We start from the raw sequence: 18,447 nt of genomic DNA on the forward strand, positions 1-18,447 counted from the left end.
CATTAGCTAGACGAAACTCGAGATTCTCCCTATTCTCAACTTTGGTGACTTTCAAGGAAGTCAAAAATTCCAAGGTAAGGGAGGGGTATGTCAATTCGTTTGTTTCAAACAATTTCTTCAACCCCATGGCATTGAAAAAGGCTCTAGTTTGCTCAAGAACACCCAATTTTTCTAAGGTATCTTCACATATAAATTTGGTGGATTGTAATGACTTCATAGCAAACTTGACAAAGGTATTTCTATGGGTATCGGAAATAAAAGTTACCTCCGGATAATGCAAAAGTTGATCAATTTCCGGAGTAGAAGGTGTTATTGCTCCCATAGAAGGTTGTTGTTGTTGTTGCACTTTCAAGTTTGGTGTTGCTACCACCATAGCCAATGCTTTCTTTGTTTGAAGAGCCTTTTGCTTTTGTGAGAGTGCCTTAGCCTTTGGTGCCTTTGTTGCCTTTGTTGCTCCCTTAGTCCTTGCCATTGATGAACTAACCAAGAAAAGAATGAAAAATCTTCAATTTGTAGTATACCCAAATCGATTTGAAGGTGAAAGGCTTTGCCTTTATGAAATCAAAAATCGACTCAAAGGTTGAAGATTTTGTGCTTGGTTTTGATTTTTATTGAAGAAGGAGTGATTGATTTATTGTTAGAAGGATGGTTTGATTTGATTTTGGTGAATGTTGTTGAGGGTTTTTGTTTTTGTGATGGAGAGGATGAGGGTTTTGATGTTGTGGGTAGTCTTTATGAATGAATGAATGAATTAAGGAAGGTGGGAGGGGTTTTAAAGAGACCGAAATTTTCGAATCTGCAGGGCCAATCCGTGCAGATTCTGCCTAATCCGTGCGGATTCTGCTCTTTCTGGGCTTTACAAAACTCGCCTAAAGACGGGCGGATTCTGATGAAGACGCTCGGATTTGCTTGACACGGGACGGGCGGATTTGCACGAAGACGGACGGATTTTGAGTCCGAAAATTTTGCTTGTTTTCCTCAAATTTGCAAAGACGGACGTCTTTCTTTCAAGACGGGCGGATTCTTCAAGACGGGCGGATTCTTGCTCAGGACGCCCGGATTTGATCACGATCAAGAAATTTTCAAAATTCAGCTCGATTCGGGGACGGGCGGATTTTTCGCAAAGACGCTCGGATTTGCGAAGACGGGCGGATTCTCGTGGAATCCGCTCGATTCTTCCCCTGTGTACACGGATTCGGTTCCATCCGTGCACAATGCATTTCCTTACCATTCTTCCATTCTTTCTTCAAGTCTTGTGTTCTTCATTGTGGGGGCACTACTAGGCATGGATAGCCTAGGCAATTGTCATCCCCACACTAAGCTAAAAGCACTACACATCAATTGAAATTGTTAGTCCCTCCCTCACTTCTCTCAAACATGACAATTATTTTGATCAAAGTAAATAAAAATCCAAAGATGGCAAAAATGCAATACAAGAATTGAAATGTAAGTTAGGGAGTTAGAAATATTTACAAGTGGTGGTTTAGGGAGGACTCCACCAAACTCTCATTCTTGATGAGATGTCAAGGGGGCATGTCCAAGGTGTTGTTGATGTTGCTCAACACCTTGAAGAAGTAATCAAAGGCTTGTTCATTATCATGGTAGAGGTCTTCAATAGACCTTGGCCTTTGTTGTTGATCTTGATCGATGGCATTACCAATGTAGGGATTAAAAATCTCTTCATATTCGTCGTCCCAAAGACCACAAATTTCATTAAGTTGATCATTGAAAATCTCTTGCTTAGATGGAGACAACTCTCCCAATTTCTTCTCTTGGCCAATGAGGCCATCCTCTTCTTCCTTGATTGATTTTGATGAGCTTTGCAAGCTCTCCTTGTCACAATTCACTTGCTCTTTGAATGGAGCATCTTCAATTTTCTTCTTCCATTGGAGTTCCGATTTCTTCCTTTCATCCTTTCGGCTATAATGATCAATCATGAAACATGGTTCATGCAAACGAGGAGCTCTCATAGTCTTGTCAAGATTAAAAGTTATGCTTTCATCTCCCACTTCTAGAGTGAGCTCACCATGTTTCACATCAATCACCGCACCTGCGGTGTGTAGGAAAGGTCTTCCTAGGATGATTCGAATGTTGGAATCTTCCTCCATATCAACAATGACAAAGTCCACCGGCATGAAAAACTTCCCAATTTGCACGGGGACATCTTCCCATATCCCTAATGGTGTCTTCGTCGATCTATCGGCCATTTGGAGTGTGATATTGGTGCATTTAAGCTCTACCATCCCCAACCTTTTACTCACCGAGTACGGCATGACACTCACACTAGCCCCTAGATCACATAAGGCCTTGTTGATCGTTGTGTCGCCAATGGTACACGGTATTGAGAAGCTTCCCGGATCCTTTAACTTTGGAGGTGAACTCCCTTGAAGTATTGCACTACTCACCTTAGTGAAGGCGATAGTCTCAAGCTTCCTGATCGACTTCTTCTTTGTGAGGATATCTTTCATGTATTTCGCATAGGCCGGCACGTGATTGATTAATTCCGTGAAAGGAATTGAGACTTCCAAATTCTTCACAATTTCCATGAACTTTCCAAGTTGATCATCAAATTTGGGCTTGGCTTGACGACTTGGAAAAGGAAGTCTAATCACAATGGGCTCCTTCTCCTTGGTCTTGTCTTCATTTTTCTTTGAACTTTCTTCTTTTGATGATTCTCCATCTTTGGAGTTTTGCACAATTTCTTCCTTTTCACTAGCTTCCACAACTTCATCCTAAACTTGCTTCTTCGGTGCTTCATACCTTGTACCACTTCTCAAGTGAATGGCACTAACCGTTTTATGTCTAGGGGGATTACTTTGAGGTGGTAATTGCCCCTTTTGTCTTTGTGAGCTTGAAGATGCTAGTTGAGTCAATTGTGTTTCCAACATCTTGGTGTGAGCTAGAATGTTGTTGATGGTGGTTTCCTTTGCTTGGCTATCTTTTTGCATTTGAGTGAAAAATTCTTGTTGATTCTTTTGCATTTGGAGGACCGCTTTTTGGACATCAAAGCCTTGGTCATTTTGGTGATTGTATGGATTTTGATTTTGGTAACCTTGGTTTTGATTGTAAAAGGGTCTTTGATTTTGGTTTCTCATGGGTGGTGGAGTGTATGTTGTTTGAGGGTTTTGAACATTTTGGCTTTTGTATGAGAGATTTGGATGGAATTTGGTGTTTTCATTGTAAAAGTTGGAATAAGGGGTACCACTCTTGTATGCTTGGAAAGCATTCACTTGTTCATTTGTTTCCCTACATTCACCTTGGTCATGTCCCAAAGTTCCACAATTCTCACATATCCCACTTGGGATTGATGAGGATGCCGTCATGGAATTAACATGATGCTTTAATGATTTTGAGTTTTCCTCAAGTCTAGCCATAGCTTGTTCAAACTTCAAATGGATTTTGTCAATGTGAGCACTAAGTTGAGCACCCAATTGAGTAACGGAGTCCACTTCATGCTTTCCTCCTCTAGTAGCCTTGCGAGGTCTACTATATTGTGAGTTATGGACCGCCATTTCCTCAATCTTGTTCCATGTTTGATTGTCATCAACTTCGGTGAACATTCCATTTGATCCCATATTGAGAATGTTCCTAGAATCTTCATATAAACCATTCCAAAATTGTTGTACCAAAAACCATTCGCTAAGTCCATGGTGAGGACATGAGCGACAAATTCCCTTAAACCGCTCCCAAGCTTCATACAAAGACTCTTCATCCCTTTGCTTAAAACCCGTAATTTGAGCTCTTAGCATGTTAGTCTTTTCCGGTGGGTAGAATTTTTTGTAGAAAGCTAGAGCCAACTTCTTCCAAGAATCTATTCCGAGGGTGGCCTTATCAAGGCCCTTCAACCATTGCTTCGCGGTGCCGATTAAGGAAAAAGGAAATAAGACCCATCTAATTTGGTCTTGAGTCACGCCCGTTTGAGAGATTGCATCACAATAGTCGCAAAAGGTTTCCATATGAGAATGAGGGTCCTCACTAGGCATCCCCCCAAATTGGCTCCTCTCAACTAATTGGATGAAGGCGGACTTGGCAATAAAATTTCCGGTTAGATGTTGCGGTGTAGGAGTACCATTTGGTAGATTCTCCTCGGTGGGTACAGAGTGTGACGAGAATTTAGGCATTGTAGGTGGATTTTGTGGGGTATTGTGTAATGGGTTCTCTTCTCCTTCTATTGCGAAAGGATTGACAAACTCACTAGTGGGTTGAACAACTTCACTAATACCTCTTAAATTCATCCTAACAAGTCTCCTATTGTTCGTAAAGGTTCTTTCGATTTCACGGTCAAAAGGTAACAAATCACCTTGTAACCTTCTAGACATGCAAAATATCAAACAACTCGAAAACAATTAGAACAAACCTTGAGGAGTTTTACTTCCCCAAGGCGAAGAAAGACACAACTAATAACAATAAAAAGAAATCTAAATCAAGTAAACACCGTCCCCGGCAACGGCGCCATTTTTGATGTGGACGATGTCGTCACTCATCCAATCAAACACATTTATAATACTCAACAAACAACTAGTTAGCAGTAAGTCGAGGTCGATCCATGGGACGGTGTGCTTTGGGTTCTAAGTCTATCTATCTCAATTTATGCTAGTGTCACAATTTGTTTTGGTTTGTAGTTGTATTCTAAACTAATGAAAGTAACAAAGTAGAGCAAACAATGAACTAAGAAATGTAAACAATTGACTAAAAACACTAGGGTGTCATGGGATCATAGGGGATTCATGGTTTTGATCATACAAACATGTTTACAAAGTTGCAAGCAATTAATGTTGTTAAGGAACCGAGTTGGTTTATGTCTTACGGTTCATAGGAAGAGCTGGGTCCCGGAGCCGAATCGATTAGATTGTACAACACCTACAAGTCGACTTACTTTCCTCCTATTCAACTTCTATGCATGGTCTAACAAGACTCGAGTTGGTTTATATCTTACAAGTCAAGTTGAGTAGATAAGAGATGGTAAAAATGCAAGGATTCATAGGCTTAGCATTTCATCAAACATAACATGTGCATAAAGTTGACATCACAACAAGCAAGCAATTTGATTATGAAAACATATTAGATTAAGCATGAATCAATCCCGTGTTGATTTCCCCTAATTACCCATTAATCCTAGCTAAAGGACTACTCACTCATTATCATGTTGATCATGCTAGCAAGGTTGTCAATCATACCAACAAAATGAAACATGATGAATAAATGAAAGTAATTAACAATAATTAAAAAGGGATTAAGAGATTATACCTACTAATGATTCCAATAATAAAGCAAAGATAAAACAAGTACTTGAATGCTTGATTGAGAGGTTGTCAATCTCCCAACAATAACCCAAATAATCTTCAATTACCCAAAATAAAGGATGAACAAAAGAGAGATTAAAGAACTAAAACTTGGATTAAAACTTGATTAATACTTGATTACAATATTAAAGAGAGATTTGATTGATATTAACTACACTAATTATTTATAAGAAGAACATGCTCCTCTAATTAGACTAATGAGGTATTTATAGTGGAAATTAGGGAGGATGCATTAGGGTTAACTAAGGGCTAAACTAGTAATTACACTTTTTAGATTGAGCAAGGAGGAGCCGATATTTTTCGAGAGAAGGGCTTCTTTCTTTGTAGCTTGGAGAAGAGTAAATCGTCGTCTTTGTCTTTGGAATCAAGGCGGAATAAGGTCGGGACGGGCGGAATCTGGCGTTGGAATCCGAGCGGATTCAAGGGAATCCGGTCGGATTGTGGAGGTGGAATCCGAGCGGATTCAAACAAAGCCGCACGGATTGTGCAGCTGCGGGACGGATGGATTGGTGACAATCCGCTCGGATTGTCACTCAAAGAACATATCTTCTTCTTTTCTTCCTTTTCTTCATAAATTCCTTGGGGATTTCCTTGGGGACTCAAGGATCCTTTCTCAACATTGCTCTTCTACTATAATATGTACAAAGGCCTTCTAATCTTGTCTCTCCTTGATGCTTGGTCATTGAATTGGATTAATTTAGTCTCGTTTTGCCATGAAAATGCAAGATTCTTACTCCTTTCCTACCAAGGGATCAAAATCTCAAAGAATATGCAAAACAAAGAACTAAAGATAAGAAATGACCCAAATATGCACTAAAAAGCATGGGAACAAGGCTAATTCGGGGGCTAAATATGCGCTAATTATGGTCACATCAATTTACAAAGGTTTGAATGAGTTAACCACGTCTATGAACCCCGGATACTCCAGGTCATTCTTCCCAGCACATTACTTATACGGGTGGATTGCAAATTACTTTGACACTTATCATGCGATAAATTCATCACCGACAGGTCCCCATATGACTAAGTATTCAGGTCCCGTTGGAGCGAGGAATGGAAAACCCGAAGAAGCTCGAAAACTCATGCATGAGGGAAGAAAATTTGATGCAAAGCGTTTTATGTTAAATAAACACAGAGTAGATGTCTTGTTAGACAATGGTGACCTTGATGCCTGGGGCTCGACTATCTTGCATCCCTTCGTTCCTCCTATTTGTGTTTGCGGCCCGAGTAATGGGTTTCACCTTGAACCTTATAATCCCCATCGGTTGGTAGACAATTTGGCTTTTGTCAAGACATTCTGGCGTATTGAATCGTGGTTCGGACAAACCGACGTCACATGCTTTGAGGCACCGAAATATTGGCAAGTGTTTTTGTTTACGGGTAGCATGTCTCGCGTTTACCTTCCCGATCCTTCGTTCGGATGGGAAGAGAATGTCACCCCTGGTTTTACTAAATGGTGGAAGGAACTCTACCCGAAGGATCTAAGAAAGAATGTTGACATTCTTGTGCATAGTACCGGAAGTGACCACAAGACTAAGAAGCGTGATCATCATAGGGATACTAGAAATCAGCCTCGAGAGCAAGCAGTGCCCCTGAAATCCAAAGTTGTTGTCCCTAAAGCGAAAGGCCACATTGAGAACAAACACCACAGCGATTCAGATTCCGAGATTGACCCTAAACATGATCGTCGTGGCAAGAGAAAAGTGTCTGTCTTGGATGCAGATGATGTTAGAATAGACGCCCAGATTTTTGAGGGGGTGTCGAGTGCATCAAGAATGCCTTCGCAGGCACTGGTTAGCTTCTCTTCTCTTGTGATTATAGTTGTTTATTTATTTATTTCCCTAGTTGATCATTTTTTTTTTCCAGGAAGGTGAATGTGCCTTGGAGACAGTCTCCCTTGCTCCGGAATATCGTCTTCCGCATCGTCCACCAAAGATGAAGCCTGGAAAAGGGAAGGGGCTTATGATTCTTAATAAATCAATACCCGTAGGAGACTCTTCTGGTCCAGCATCTCAGGGGAGCCAGACTGACAGTTCGTTTGCCAATGGTAGTCAAACTGCCGTGGATAGTCCAGCCTCAACTCATATGTCTCCTCCTTGCAAATATGACGATCGAAGGCAGACGTTTAACCCTCTAACAATACCATTTAAACCTACCACGCTCCCTACGTGCTCCAAAGCCTCATTTCGTCCACCTCCTTCACTTAAGGGGATTTTTGACAGAGCACTAGACGCGATCCGCTTGCAGGTCTTGGGAGAATTAAAAAATGCAAGCTTCTCTAATGTAGGGGAAGTGGCAATGAAGGCTAACGTGTGTTATGAGGGCATTCGACAACTCAAAGGTGACTGTTCTTCACTACAGGCACGAGTGGATTCTTATGTGGGTGCGGTCCATGCTTACCTTGCACTCGAGAAGCAGGCAGCAAAGTGTCATCATCCTGCATTGCTAGAGGACAAAAGACTGGAGTGGCATCAAAAGATTGAGGATACCAAATCTCTTCATGATAAGGCGCAAGAAAAGCATAAAGAGCAAGCTGTGGAACTTTCTGTTACTCTTGGAGAAATAAACGATCTTGAAGCTAAACTCAAGCAAGCACGAGAGAAGGAAAAGACATTGCGAAGCAATTTAGAAGCTGGGGATATATCTATAATCTCATTGCAAGATGATCTTCTGAAGTTGGAGAGAGAATTAACCGAGTTTGACGATATCCCTGTTTTGAGTCCTGAAGAGGAAGCCTTACTGCAAGAGCGAAGAGTTGAATTAGAAGAGATGCGGGCTTCTCTGGATGTTGATCCATAGGCACTTAGATTTTTTTTTTTAGAGATTATGTAGATTTCATCCTTTATTCATCCTTTTTTTTTGTAGCCTAATGGACCAAATGCTCCTAAGATGTTTGTTTGTCTTAATCGTTTGTGTGCAATAGCACCCTTTCAGCTTTTCACATTCCATTATATTTACTTATACAAACAAATACTTATAGTACTGTTTATTTAGCCGTTCACAGTTTAAACTCTTGCGGGCCAGGAGTAAATATTTTGATATAATTTTTTTGGTGTGGCTGCACTTGAACAAAGTGTTTGCTCAAACTGCCTACGTACTTGCAAAGCTACCAAGATGACAACTTGCAAGATCAAGCCAACGTAGTTCAAGAGAGGGATTTTTTTTTGTTTGGAGGTGTGGCTGCACTTGAGCTACATGTTCACCCAAGTTGCCTACGTACTTGTGAAGCACAAAGTGTATTTCACAAGATCAAGCCGACGTAGTTCATAAAGGAAGAAAGGAGTATATATATATATATATATATATATATATATATATATTTTTGAAACAGTTTAACATCTTGCTTAGGAGCTTGGACTTGCAGTTTACGCTCTTGCTTAGGAGCCTTCACTGTTGGGATTTAAGAATAGTAACGCTTCAAAAACTTCCCATTGATTGGGCCTACCCGAACGCCGTCTTCATCCACGATTTTGTAAGCACCATTTGTATAGACCTCCTGTACCACGTATGGACCATCCCACTTAGAGGTGAACTTGCCAACTGGCTTATGAGAGGTGATGATTGGTCTTCGTACTGCAAAGACGAGGTCTCCTACTTGGAAAGAACGAGGGCGCACTTTTTTGTTGAATGCGCGTGACAACCTTGCTTGATAGCACTGGAGCTTTTGTTGAGCCTCTAATCTCTTTTCATCGAGAGCTTCCAACTCTGCTAATCGCAATTTGTCATTCTCATAATCTGTGAGTCCCTCCTGAATAGCAATGCGTAAGGAAGGGATCTGCAACTCCAAAGGCAACACGGCCTCCACTCTATACACCAACGCGTACGGGGTTGCCTGAGTAGGTGTTTTATATGTGGTACGATATGCCCATAACGCCTCACCAATCCTTTCATGCCAATCTCGCTTTGACTTTGCTACTACTTTTCTCAACAAGTTGCAAAGAGTTTTATTAAAGGCTTCAGCCAAACCATTTGCAGAGGCATTGTACATGGATGACTTGTATTGCTTGAACTTGAATTTTTCTCCCAGACTTGTCATCAGATGGTTGAAAAATTGTTTTCCATTGTCAGTTGTGATACGTTGAGGTACACCATATCTGTAGATGATTTGGGTTCTAATGAAGTCCACAACATTTTCTTTCTTCACTTCCCGTAATGTGATGGCTTACGCCCATTTTGAGAAGTAGTCGGTGGCGGCGAGGATATACTCGTGTCCATTTGAGGCCTTTGGAGTAAGAGGTCCCACAACATCAAGTCCCCAAGCTTCAAAGGGCCATGAAGAAGAAAAGTAGGATGCAACGGCTCCGGCGGTTGGTGTATGAAGTTTGCGTAGAACTGACGGGGTTCACATTTTTTCGCAAAGTCCATACAATCTTGTACCATGGTTGGCCAGTAATACCCCATTCTCTTTACACGATCATGAAGTTTAGGCCCAGATTGATGAGCACCATAAATGCCAGAATAAGCTTCATGCATTGCTTGATAGCTTCGTCCTTGCTTAGACACCTCAACCATTGGCCGAGAAAGAACGTCGTAGAGTGTCCCTTTATAGTGAATGAACTTTGGAGCACGTCGACGTATTTCTACCTTGTGTCTGGGATCATCGGGTAGTTTTTGGTGGTCCAAAAAATCAATGATAGGTTGACGCCTTGATCATCTTCATCAAGCGTGTGTAGACGCATATCATGTTGGTTGTATCTACATTTTCCTCTCCTTCAAGCAATGATACTACCCAACGATTGCAGACTGGGACTTGCATAGACTCTTACGCCCCAAAGTGCCAAAGTGGCTGCAAGATTAGCAAGCGCGTCGGCCAACTTATTGGCACTCCTTGGTACATGACCAACATGGATGTCGTCAAGTTGATTCGGCGAGTTGTAATGCTGTTGATGGTAGGGAATCAAGTCTTCCTTTTTCACTTCATATTCACCAAGGACTTGGTTGACCACCAGCTTTGAGTCTCCATATATGTCCATATCCCTGACACCTATTTCGATCGCCATTTGAAGACCGAGTATGAGAGCTTGGTATTCTGCCATATTATTTGTACACAACTGAGTGAGTGTAAAGGCATATGGCATAAGATGATTTTGTGGAGTTACGAATACAACTCCAGCTCCAGCTCCATCTTGCCTTGCAGCACCGTCAAAGTACATTTGCCATGGAGGTAGGACGTCCACATAGAAAATTTCTTCTCCTGGGAGGTCATCTGAAATTTCCCACTCTGCTGGCACTGGATGATCAGCAAAGAAGTCGGCGATAGCTTGACCTTTCACAGCCTTTTGAGGCACGAACACCAAGTCATAATGCTTAAGCAACATTGTCCATTTCGCAAGTCTTCCAGACAAGACTGGTCTTGAGAGTATGTACTTGATTGGATCAGCTTTTGAGACCACATGTATGGTATGCGCCTGCATGTAGTGCCTCTACTTCTTGATGGCGAACACCAAAGCGAGACATATCTTCTCTATGGGCGTGTAATTCAACTCAGCTCCAACCAAGGTACGACTCAAGTAGTAGAGTGCTCTCTCCTTGCGTTCTTCAATTTCTTAAGCACACATTGCCCCCAGTGAGCGTTCTTGTGCTGCAATGTAGAGGACAAGTGGCCTTCCCGGAATTGGTGCCCCAAAGATCGGCTTGTTGGCCAAGTACTTTTTATGCTATCAAAAGCATTTTTGCATTTTTCATCCCATTGAAATGGAGCATCCTTTTTCATGAGATGGCTAAACGGCTGGCAACGCCCGGCTAAGTTAGAGATGAACCTTCGGATGTATGCCAAACGTCCTTGCAATCCGCGTAACTCTTTCAATGTCTTTGGTTCCGGCATTTCGTTGATAGCTTTGATTTTTGTTTGGTCAATTTCAACGCCTCTATGCCTAACCACAAAACCTAAGAACTTCCCAGATGTGACTCCAAATGCGCATTTGAGTGGATTCATCTTGAGTTGACATTTTCTAAGTCTTTCAAAGACGGTTCGAAGGTCTTTGATATGGTCTTCTCTTTTCTATGATTTGACAACCACGTCATCAACATAACACTCTATTGTTTTATACAGCATGTCATCAAAGATCTTTTGCATTGCGCGTTGGTAAGTAGCGCCAGCATTCTTTAATCCAAACGGCATGACTGTGTAGCAGAAGATCCCTTTTGGGGTTCGAAAACCTGTTGCTTCTTGATCTTCGGGTGCCATATGTATTTGATTGTAACCAGCAGTACAATCCATGAATGAGAGGGCTTCATGACCAGTGGTTGCGTCAATCATCAACTCTGTAACTGGCAAAGTGAAGTCATCCTTCGGGCATACATCATTAAGGTCTCTGAAGTCGACACATATGCGCAGTTGTCCATTCTTCTTTCTGACTGGGACAATGTTTGCTATCCAGGTAGAATATTTGACTTCTAGAATGAAACCTGCTTCAATGAGTTTATTGACTTCTCTTTCAATTTCAGGTACAAGCTCCGGCCTGAAACGACGTTGAGGTTGCTTTTTGGGACTGGTGCCTTTCTTGATTGGTAGACGATGAACTGCAATTTTTGGGCTGAGTCCAGGCATCTCTTTATAGCTCCAAGCGAAGACATCTTTGTACTCGACCAAAAACTTGTAGTACTCCTCTTCTTCTTCCTTAGTCAGTAGAGCACTGACATAAATGGGCTGAGGATCTTCAATAGTTCCCAAGTTGAGTTCCTTGAGTTCATCTATAGTCGATTGCCCCCCGTTTTCAAGTGTTTCAGGGGCTTCATCCGCCTCAACTTCTTCGTTCTCGTCAGGTATCTCTTCTACTGTGATGTGATATGACGACGTTGTAATTTCTAAATCACTTAACTTCTTTGTATCACAGGGACGTGAAGATGAAGGCACAAGCTCTTCGGCATTCTTTTGCTGGCCAGTAAGAACTAGTACGCGCCTCCTTGCTTTGAGTGGCTCATGTTCGATGATATCCACTACTTGCATACGCTTCATACGAGATGGTATTGCGCTTCTCAAGTCATCGCTTACTCTTAATTCTTCTTCATTTTGTGTTGCAGAAGTTGAGAGAGGACGACCCTTGCCACTACTCTTCTTGGGAGCCCCTAGTCGACTGAAGATTGTTTTTGATGGACCGCCCAAGCGTTCATGTATTGCGCCCTTCCTGTTTATGCGCAACAAAGGTGTTGACACTTTGACTTTACTTTCTCCTTGATTGCCAAGCCTAGCAAATACAGAAATGTGTTTGGTTGAAGCACTTGGTCTCCCTAACCTTGTGAATATAGAAGGGTGACACGTCTCTGCAGGTGGACTTATTCGATCGAAGACTGAAGATGGATACATCTTTTCCTCTCCTTCATTTTCTTCGACCTCTTCTACTGTGATGTGCTGAGAAGACACAGTAGCCCCTTTTCTACGAGCACCAATCTTCACAGGCGCAGGAGACTCATATCCGAGCCTGGCCCTGGTCACCATGAAGCTCCCATCTTACTTGAACACTTCATGTTGTGCTTTGTTCAGACCGTACGGCTCAACTTCTATAACTTTGCCGAGAGGAGTCGGGTTTGTAAAGTCATATCCAGCCTTTGCCAGTAGCTTGTAAGCATTGGAATCAAATATCCCCTTGTTTCCCTCACTTGACGATTGACTGGATGAACAGACAAAACCATTCGGAGGAGGTCTCACAATCTTCGTTTGAGATGAACTTGGTAGAGGTGTAATGACTTTGGCCACCCATTCCTGCTTGAACATCAGACTTGACTTTTTATCCTTAGGCTCTGTCTTTGGTGTTAGACACTCTGTAAAAGGACTCTCCCCATCTTTGCGGCGAGACTTCGGGATGTAGCGTAGTACTGGTGGTGTAGTTTTCTGCGTCGTCTCTTGCTTCTTGGGTGATGCGGCAGGAGTAGCTGTTTTGCTGGCCTTGTCTACATCTTTCTTAACATCATTTTCTTTAGCAGGATTTGCAGCACTATCTTCTTTGATGATGTTCTTTTCCGCTTACCCCTTTTCCCGTTGAAGAGATGGTGGTTGGCATGAACTCACTGGAAGTACCATTCTCTTCAAAGAATTTTGCATCAGCGAAGAAAGAGTCGACCTTAGAGAAAGGTTTGGCATCTCCGTCTATCTTTCTTTCACCACCACGATAATATTTCAAGCATTGATGGAGGGTTGAGGCGACAACTCCATTCTCATGCTTCCAAAGTCGTCCCAGCAATAGTTTGAACGATGTCTTGCCATCCATGACATGGAACAATGTGTCGGAAGAAAGATCACCCATGGTAAGGTTCATGCGGATCATGCCAACTGCGCGCTCCCCATTCAAGTTGAAACCATGAATCATTGTTCGACCACCGGAGAGTTCGTCCATCGTGATCCCTAATTCGTTCATGGTTGCTTTTGGCATGAGATTGACTCCTGATCCTCCATCTATTAAGATGCGCTTGACCTTTTGCCCCCGGATGTATCCGGACACATAAAGTGGCTTGTTGTGAGGTTTGGATCCAAGAAGTAAATCCTCATCTGAAAAACTCAAGGTGCGTTGCGCAGAGACACAACAGATTGATTGCTCAAGAGGCTCAATTTTTCTTTCATCTTGCCCGCATACAACTCGGGCTTCTCAAGTCCTTGAATTATCAGCCGACGCTTCTCTTTAGGTAGATGAAAGATTTGCTTCCATCCCATGTTTGTAGGAAGGGCGTCAAGAGCAACCACTATTTCGTTCTCCTTTTCGTAACGCAATTGTTGTGGTAATACCGCATCATCTGGGCCTCCTTCCTCTATCTTCTTTTTATCATCACCACCTTCCGTAGCTGAGACGGTTCACACGGTAACCTTGTTTAAGAAGTCTTGTGGGAAAAATTCTTTTAAGGTGACGGGACTCGGTGGTTCTTGCTCAAGTATATCGATAGGCAAGACATGTGGTTTGACCATTGTTTTGGACTTTCTCTTTCCCTTCGTCTTGTGAGGTTTAGTCTTCTTTGATTGTTTTCTTCGACGGTGAACAGGTTGCGCTATCTGTCTTGTTTGTTTCTTTGACTTCTTGCACGTAACCAAAGTCCAACCTTCATCGTCATCTTCATGCTTCTTTTCCTCATTCTTATTCTGAGGAGGTAGTTTTTCTTCCAATGACATTGGAGGTAGCGACGGCAATGACCCTTGGATCTGTAATGCCACAGGCTCAAAACTTCCGAACTGCAACATATACACACATTGTCCTTGCCGTATAATTGGCTCGTCAAGTTGCTCCAGGACTACGGTAGTTTGATTTGTGGTTTCTTGTGTCCTCCAAGTCAAGAATGATCTTCCCTTCCTTGGAGAGCTGCATGATCTTCTCCTTGAGTGTTATACACTTTTCAATAGGATGACTCACCAGCCTATGATAACGCTTGATAATTGGGATCGTTTGTCTTGTTTGCTTGCTCGGGCGCTTGGACTCGGCAATTGTATAACCTTCTTTTCAAGAGGTCATCAAGCATTAGGACAAGTCGAGAATCTGGGAATGGATATTTCTTAGCCTGCAACTCTTTTAATGTAGGCTTGTCTCGTTGGTAGTGGTAAGAGAATGACTCTTTCTTCTTTTCATACTTAGGCTTTGACGAGATTTTGACAGTGCCTTTGCTGGTTTCGACGACCATTGTTTCCTTTGTCGACGATTTGGAGTTCTTATCAGTTTTCTTGAACTACTTCTTTTCACTTGGCACCTTAGAAGAACTTGGTCGAGCACTACCATGTTCTTTGATTGTGATCTCCATGCCATGGGCGCGGGTAGCCAGGTCTTGGAAGCTCTTTGGCATGATCCCTTTCAGGATGTAAAGAATGTCCCATTTCATCCCGTTGACGCACATTTCATTTCGGCGATGCTTCACTTAAGCGATCCTTGCATTCCGGACTCAGCGCACGCCACTGTTGATGTAATCGAAGACGGGATCATCTTGCCATTGAGTTGTCTTTGTCAATTCGCTCATGCTGACGACACGTCTGGTCTTTGTAGAATCTGTTGAGGAATTCATCTTCCATGTGACCCCGTTGTCAATTGACTCGAGTCTAGATCGTGTACCGTCGAACGCGATCCCTTTGAGCGAACGAACGAACCGCTTCACCAAACGATCACCTTCTGTTCCAAAGCATTGTTGCATGTCTCGACGAAGTGGGCGATGTGTTGCTTTGGGTTCCCCTTCCCGTCGAACTGTTGAAATTTTGGAGGCTGATGGCTAGATGGCATGCGCAGACTGTCAATCCTCTTAGTGTAAGGCTTGATGTAGCATCCACTACTTGTTGAGCTATCATCCAACTGACACTTGATCGTCTTGGCTATTAACTCCTGCAGACTTCTCTTCGGTGAAGTTCTTGATCTCATTCTTTGGCTTTTCCCTATCCTCGCCAACTTCTCTATCGCTATCAACATCCCTATCGGTGTCACCATGCTCGCTCTCGGCCTTCCTGTCACGGAGTGCCACCACCTCTTTTTGGAGCTCATCAATTTTCTTGTTCTTTTCTTCACTCTCCTTCATCATCTTTTCAAGGAGATCATTCATTTTCTGCATTCGATCCTCAAGAGTAGAGCCACTTATCACCATGACTGAAGCAACGTTAGGAGTTGAGGTTTCTTTCTTCTTTGGCGACGCTTTGGGTTTGCATGGAGAAGCCTTCTTGTCAACCTTAACACTTCTAGTTTCCTCGCGTGAAGGAGAAGAGGCGGCCAGGAGCGCCGTAGCAGCAGCAGCTATGGAGGCAACAGAGAACTTGCGCGGCCTAGTTGGGACGTGTGCAGAGCGCAGACTGGCAGCAGCAGCATTGACAGCAGCCTTCTTCGCCATTCCTCTTGTGGAGATGCCAACTGACTGCGTAGCAGGGGAGGTAGCAGCAATGGGGGTACCCTGTAGGATATCTGCGTAGGTCTTCTTGGATGGACTGGAGGAGGTGCTTTGCTTGGTAGACATCTTCTTATTTTGGTAGACTTGAATAAAACAGCAGTAGAGATGAGAGGTAGAGATTTTCACGTCGGGTTCACCAAAATTTGTAACAGCAAATTTTGTATTGCGATGACTGAAATACAAAACAAGGAAACAATAAAATTTTATTAATAAATATCAAAAGTACGTGTACAATCTCTAATGTATCCTCTGATTCTAATATGTCGTAAGGGGTACGTGTACGGGGTACACGAGAGGGGTACGCGTGTAGACAAATTTAATTGCTCTATGCGCGATGTAAATTTGATTTCTTGAGAGGGTCGCGATGACTTGAATCTCTCTTGAAGGTTTGAACTTGTGATTGAATCTTCAACGCAGGCGGCACGATTTGATGTGCTTGTTGACTGCTTGCAATGATTTTGACAGAGAGGATTTGTAGGAATTTGTACTTTCTTCTCTCTAGCTCCTTTGCAATTATGAATTTTTCAACCCTTTGAATGAATGAGGAGAGCTCTATTTATAGAGTTTCAATCTCTTTGTTGGACTTTGGTGGTCAGAGGCCCATTTGTGGGTTTATAAGTAACCTTGGCCCAAATTTAATTCTTTCTGGGTTTAGTGATCCGAACATCTCCTTTTGTAATCCGAATCGGCCCATATTTTATTTAATCGGGACAAATTAATTAAATTAAGTTAAAATTTGGTATTAACTCAAAAATAATTAATTCATTTTATTTATTCGGCACTTTAATAAATTTTCCATGTCTACAAAAGGGCATATGATGTTTTTCCAAGTGAGTCGGGTTTTCAAAGTTTGTTTGATTTTGGGTAACTAATTTCAAGAATTTATGTTTGCTCATTTGTTGTAATAAGGTCGGGTTAAGCGGAACTTTGACAACTACTTGATTCTAAGCTCCAAATGATCCATAATAGAGCTTGCACCAATCCCGTTTTGACCTACTCCTTAGCCTCGATATAACCCTTGTTTCTTATTATGTGCATTCCCCTTTTCGCATCTCTATATAGTCATACAAGAAGGGATTCCACATCAGATTGCGAGCATGTCCCGTTAGTCGTAGTAAGTGAGTGGGTTGGTTAATTTTTGTCACATAAAACCGCCCAATTTTCAAATTGAGTGATGAGTGAAAACCGTGAGGAGTTGGGTAATCTAGGTCCCTATTAGTCATGGGTCAATTTTGGTTAAATCTTGTGTTGAGTCATGTAGGTCTCGGAGGTCTAGCCTTGTCTCCCGTTTCCCGGCCTTTGAATTCGTTTCCTTGGCATTTTGGGTGTTGCATTAGGTTGCTTGAGCCACTTTTAGGGGGTTGGCACCTCGTTGAGACCTTGAGACTATATCTTCTGGCCTTGACCCTTCGGTTTGAGAACCTTCCCACTTGGATGAGGCAAGTGGGTTCATTTTGATTGATTCATCTTTATGTTTTTAATTTGGTATCTAAGTGCCTTGAGGGATAAATATTTTTTAGCAAGACCTTTCTTGCCTTGAAATAGGGCACTCTACCTCATGTGTGTCAAATTGTGAGTTGAAAGGGCTACGAGTGTAGCTAAACCCGATTCGGATATTATAATAAAGCGTTCACGCTTTTTGCTTGTTTACATTATGGGTCTTAGTTTAGTCTAATGAGCTTACTCGAGGAGGAGTAAGGTTTAAGTGTGGGCAGATTTGATAAGTAATAGTTTACTATTGTTTTACTCCCTATTTATAACCTTATTTCGACTCGATTTTGTGTGCTTTTCATAAATTGAAGCTCATTTTACTATTTTAACTAGTGTGATGCCCGTGCGTTGCACGAGTTCTAAAATAATTGACTAAATGTAAAATGCGCAAGGACGTTTTAGCCTTTATTGTATAAATGAGACTGCAGATCAATATTAATGCTAAACATGTTTGATTAATAATAATTATTACTTAGATAGTAGTTATTTCTAAACTAATCGACATTTATTAGATAACATATTTTTCCCTTAGAGAGAAGTTTCGAGAGGTTTAATTCATAAAACAAAACAAAAAATGACAATGCATTTGTATTTTAATTCGTTTAATATTGCATGTGTTACGTATAACATGTACATGTCGTCTCTCTTTTGATCTTTGTATCTAAAGTATGATAAACAACTATTATAGATGCAACACATCCTTAAGCCTCTTAGATCCCATCCTTTTTAACCTCTATCCCCCTCCCCCAACCATGTGTTTCATGTCTCTATTATTATCAATGTCTTGATTTACTGTGATCTTTTCTCCTTAATC

The 18,447-nt window shown here is 42.0% G+C and overlaps 1 protein-coding gene and 1 non-coding gene across 2 annotated transcripts; one reads left to right on the top strand and one right to left on the bottom strand.

Moving 5' to 3' along the window:
• The first annotated feature begins 3,642 nt into the window (after positions 1–3,642).
• On the top strand, positions 3,643–3,749 carry LOC141634646 (small nucleolar RNA R71). Its single transcript, XR_012539372.1, has one exon. It is a non-coding gene; the product is annotated as a small nucleolar RNA R71 (small nucleolar RNA).
• A 6,266-nt stretch (positions 3,750–10,015) lies between these two features.
• Positions 10,016–10,717, bottom strand: LOC141628882 (uncharacterized). Its single transcript, XM_074441968.1, has one exon. It carries the CDS (start codon positions 10,715–10,717, stop codon positions 10,016–10,018), a length of 702 nt encoding a protein of 233 aa, XP_074298069.1.
• Between the last annotated feature and the right edge of the window lie 7,730 nt (positions 10,718–18,447).

Source organism: Silene latifolia, chromosome Y, assembly GCF_048544455.1.
Source record: "Silene latifolia isolate original U9 population chromosome Y, ASM4854445v1, whole genome shotgun sequence".
NCBI classification, from domain to species: domain Eukaryota; kingdom Viridiplantae; phylum Streptophyta; class Magnoliopsida; order Caryophyllales; family Caryophyllaceae; genus Silene; species Silene latifolia.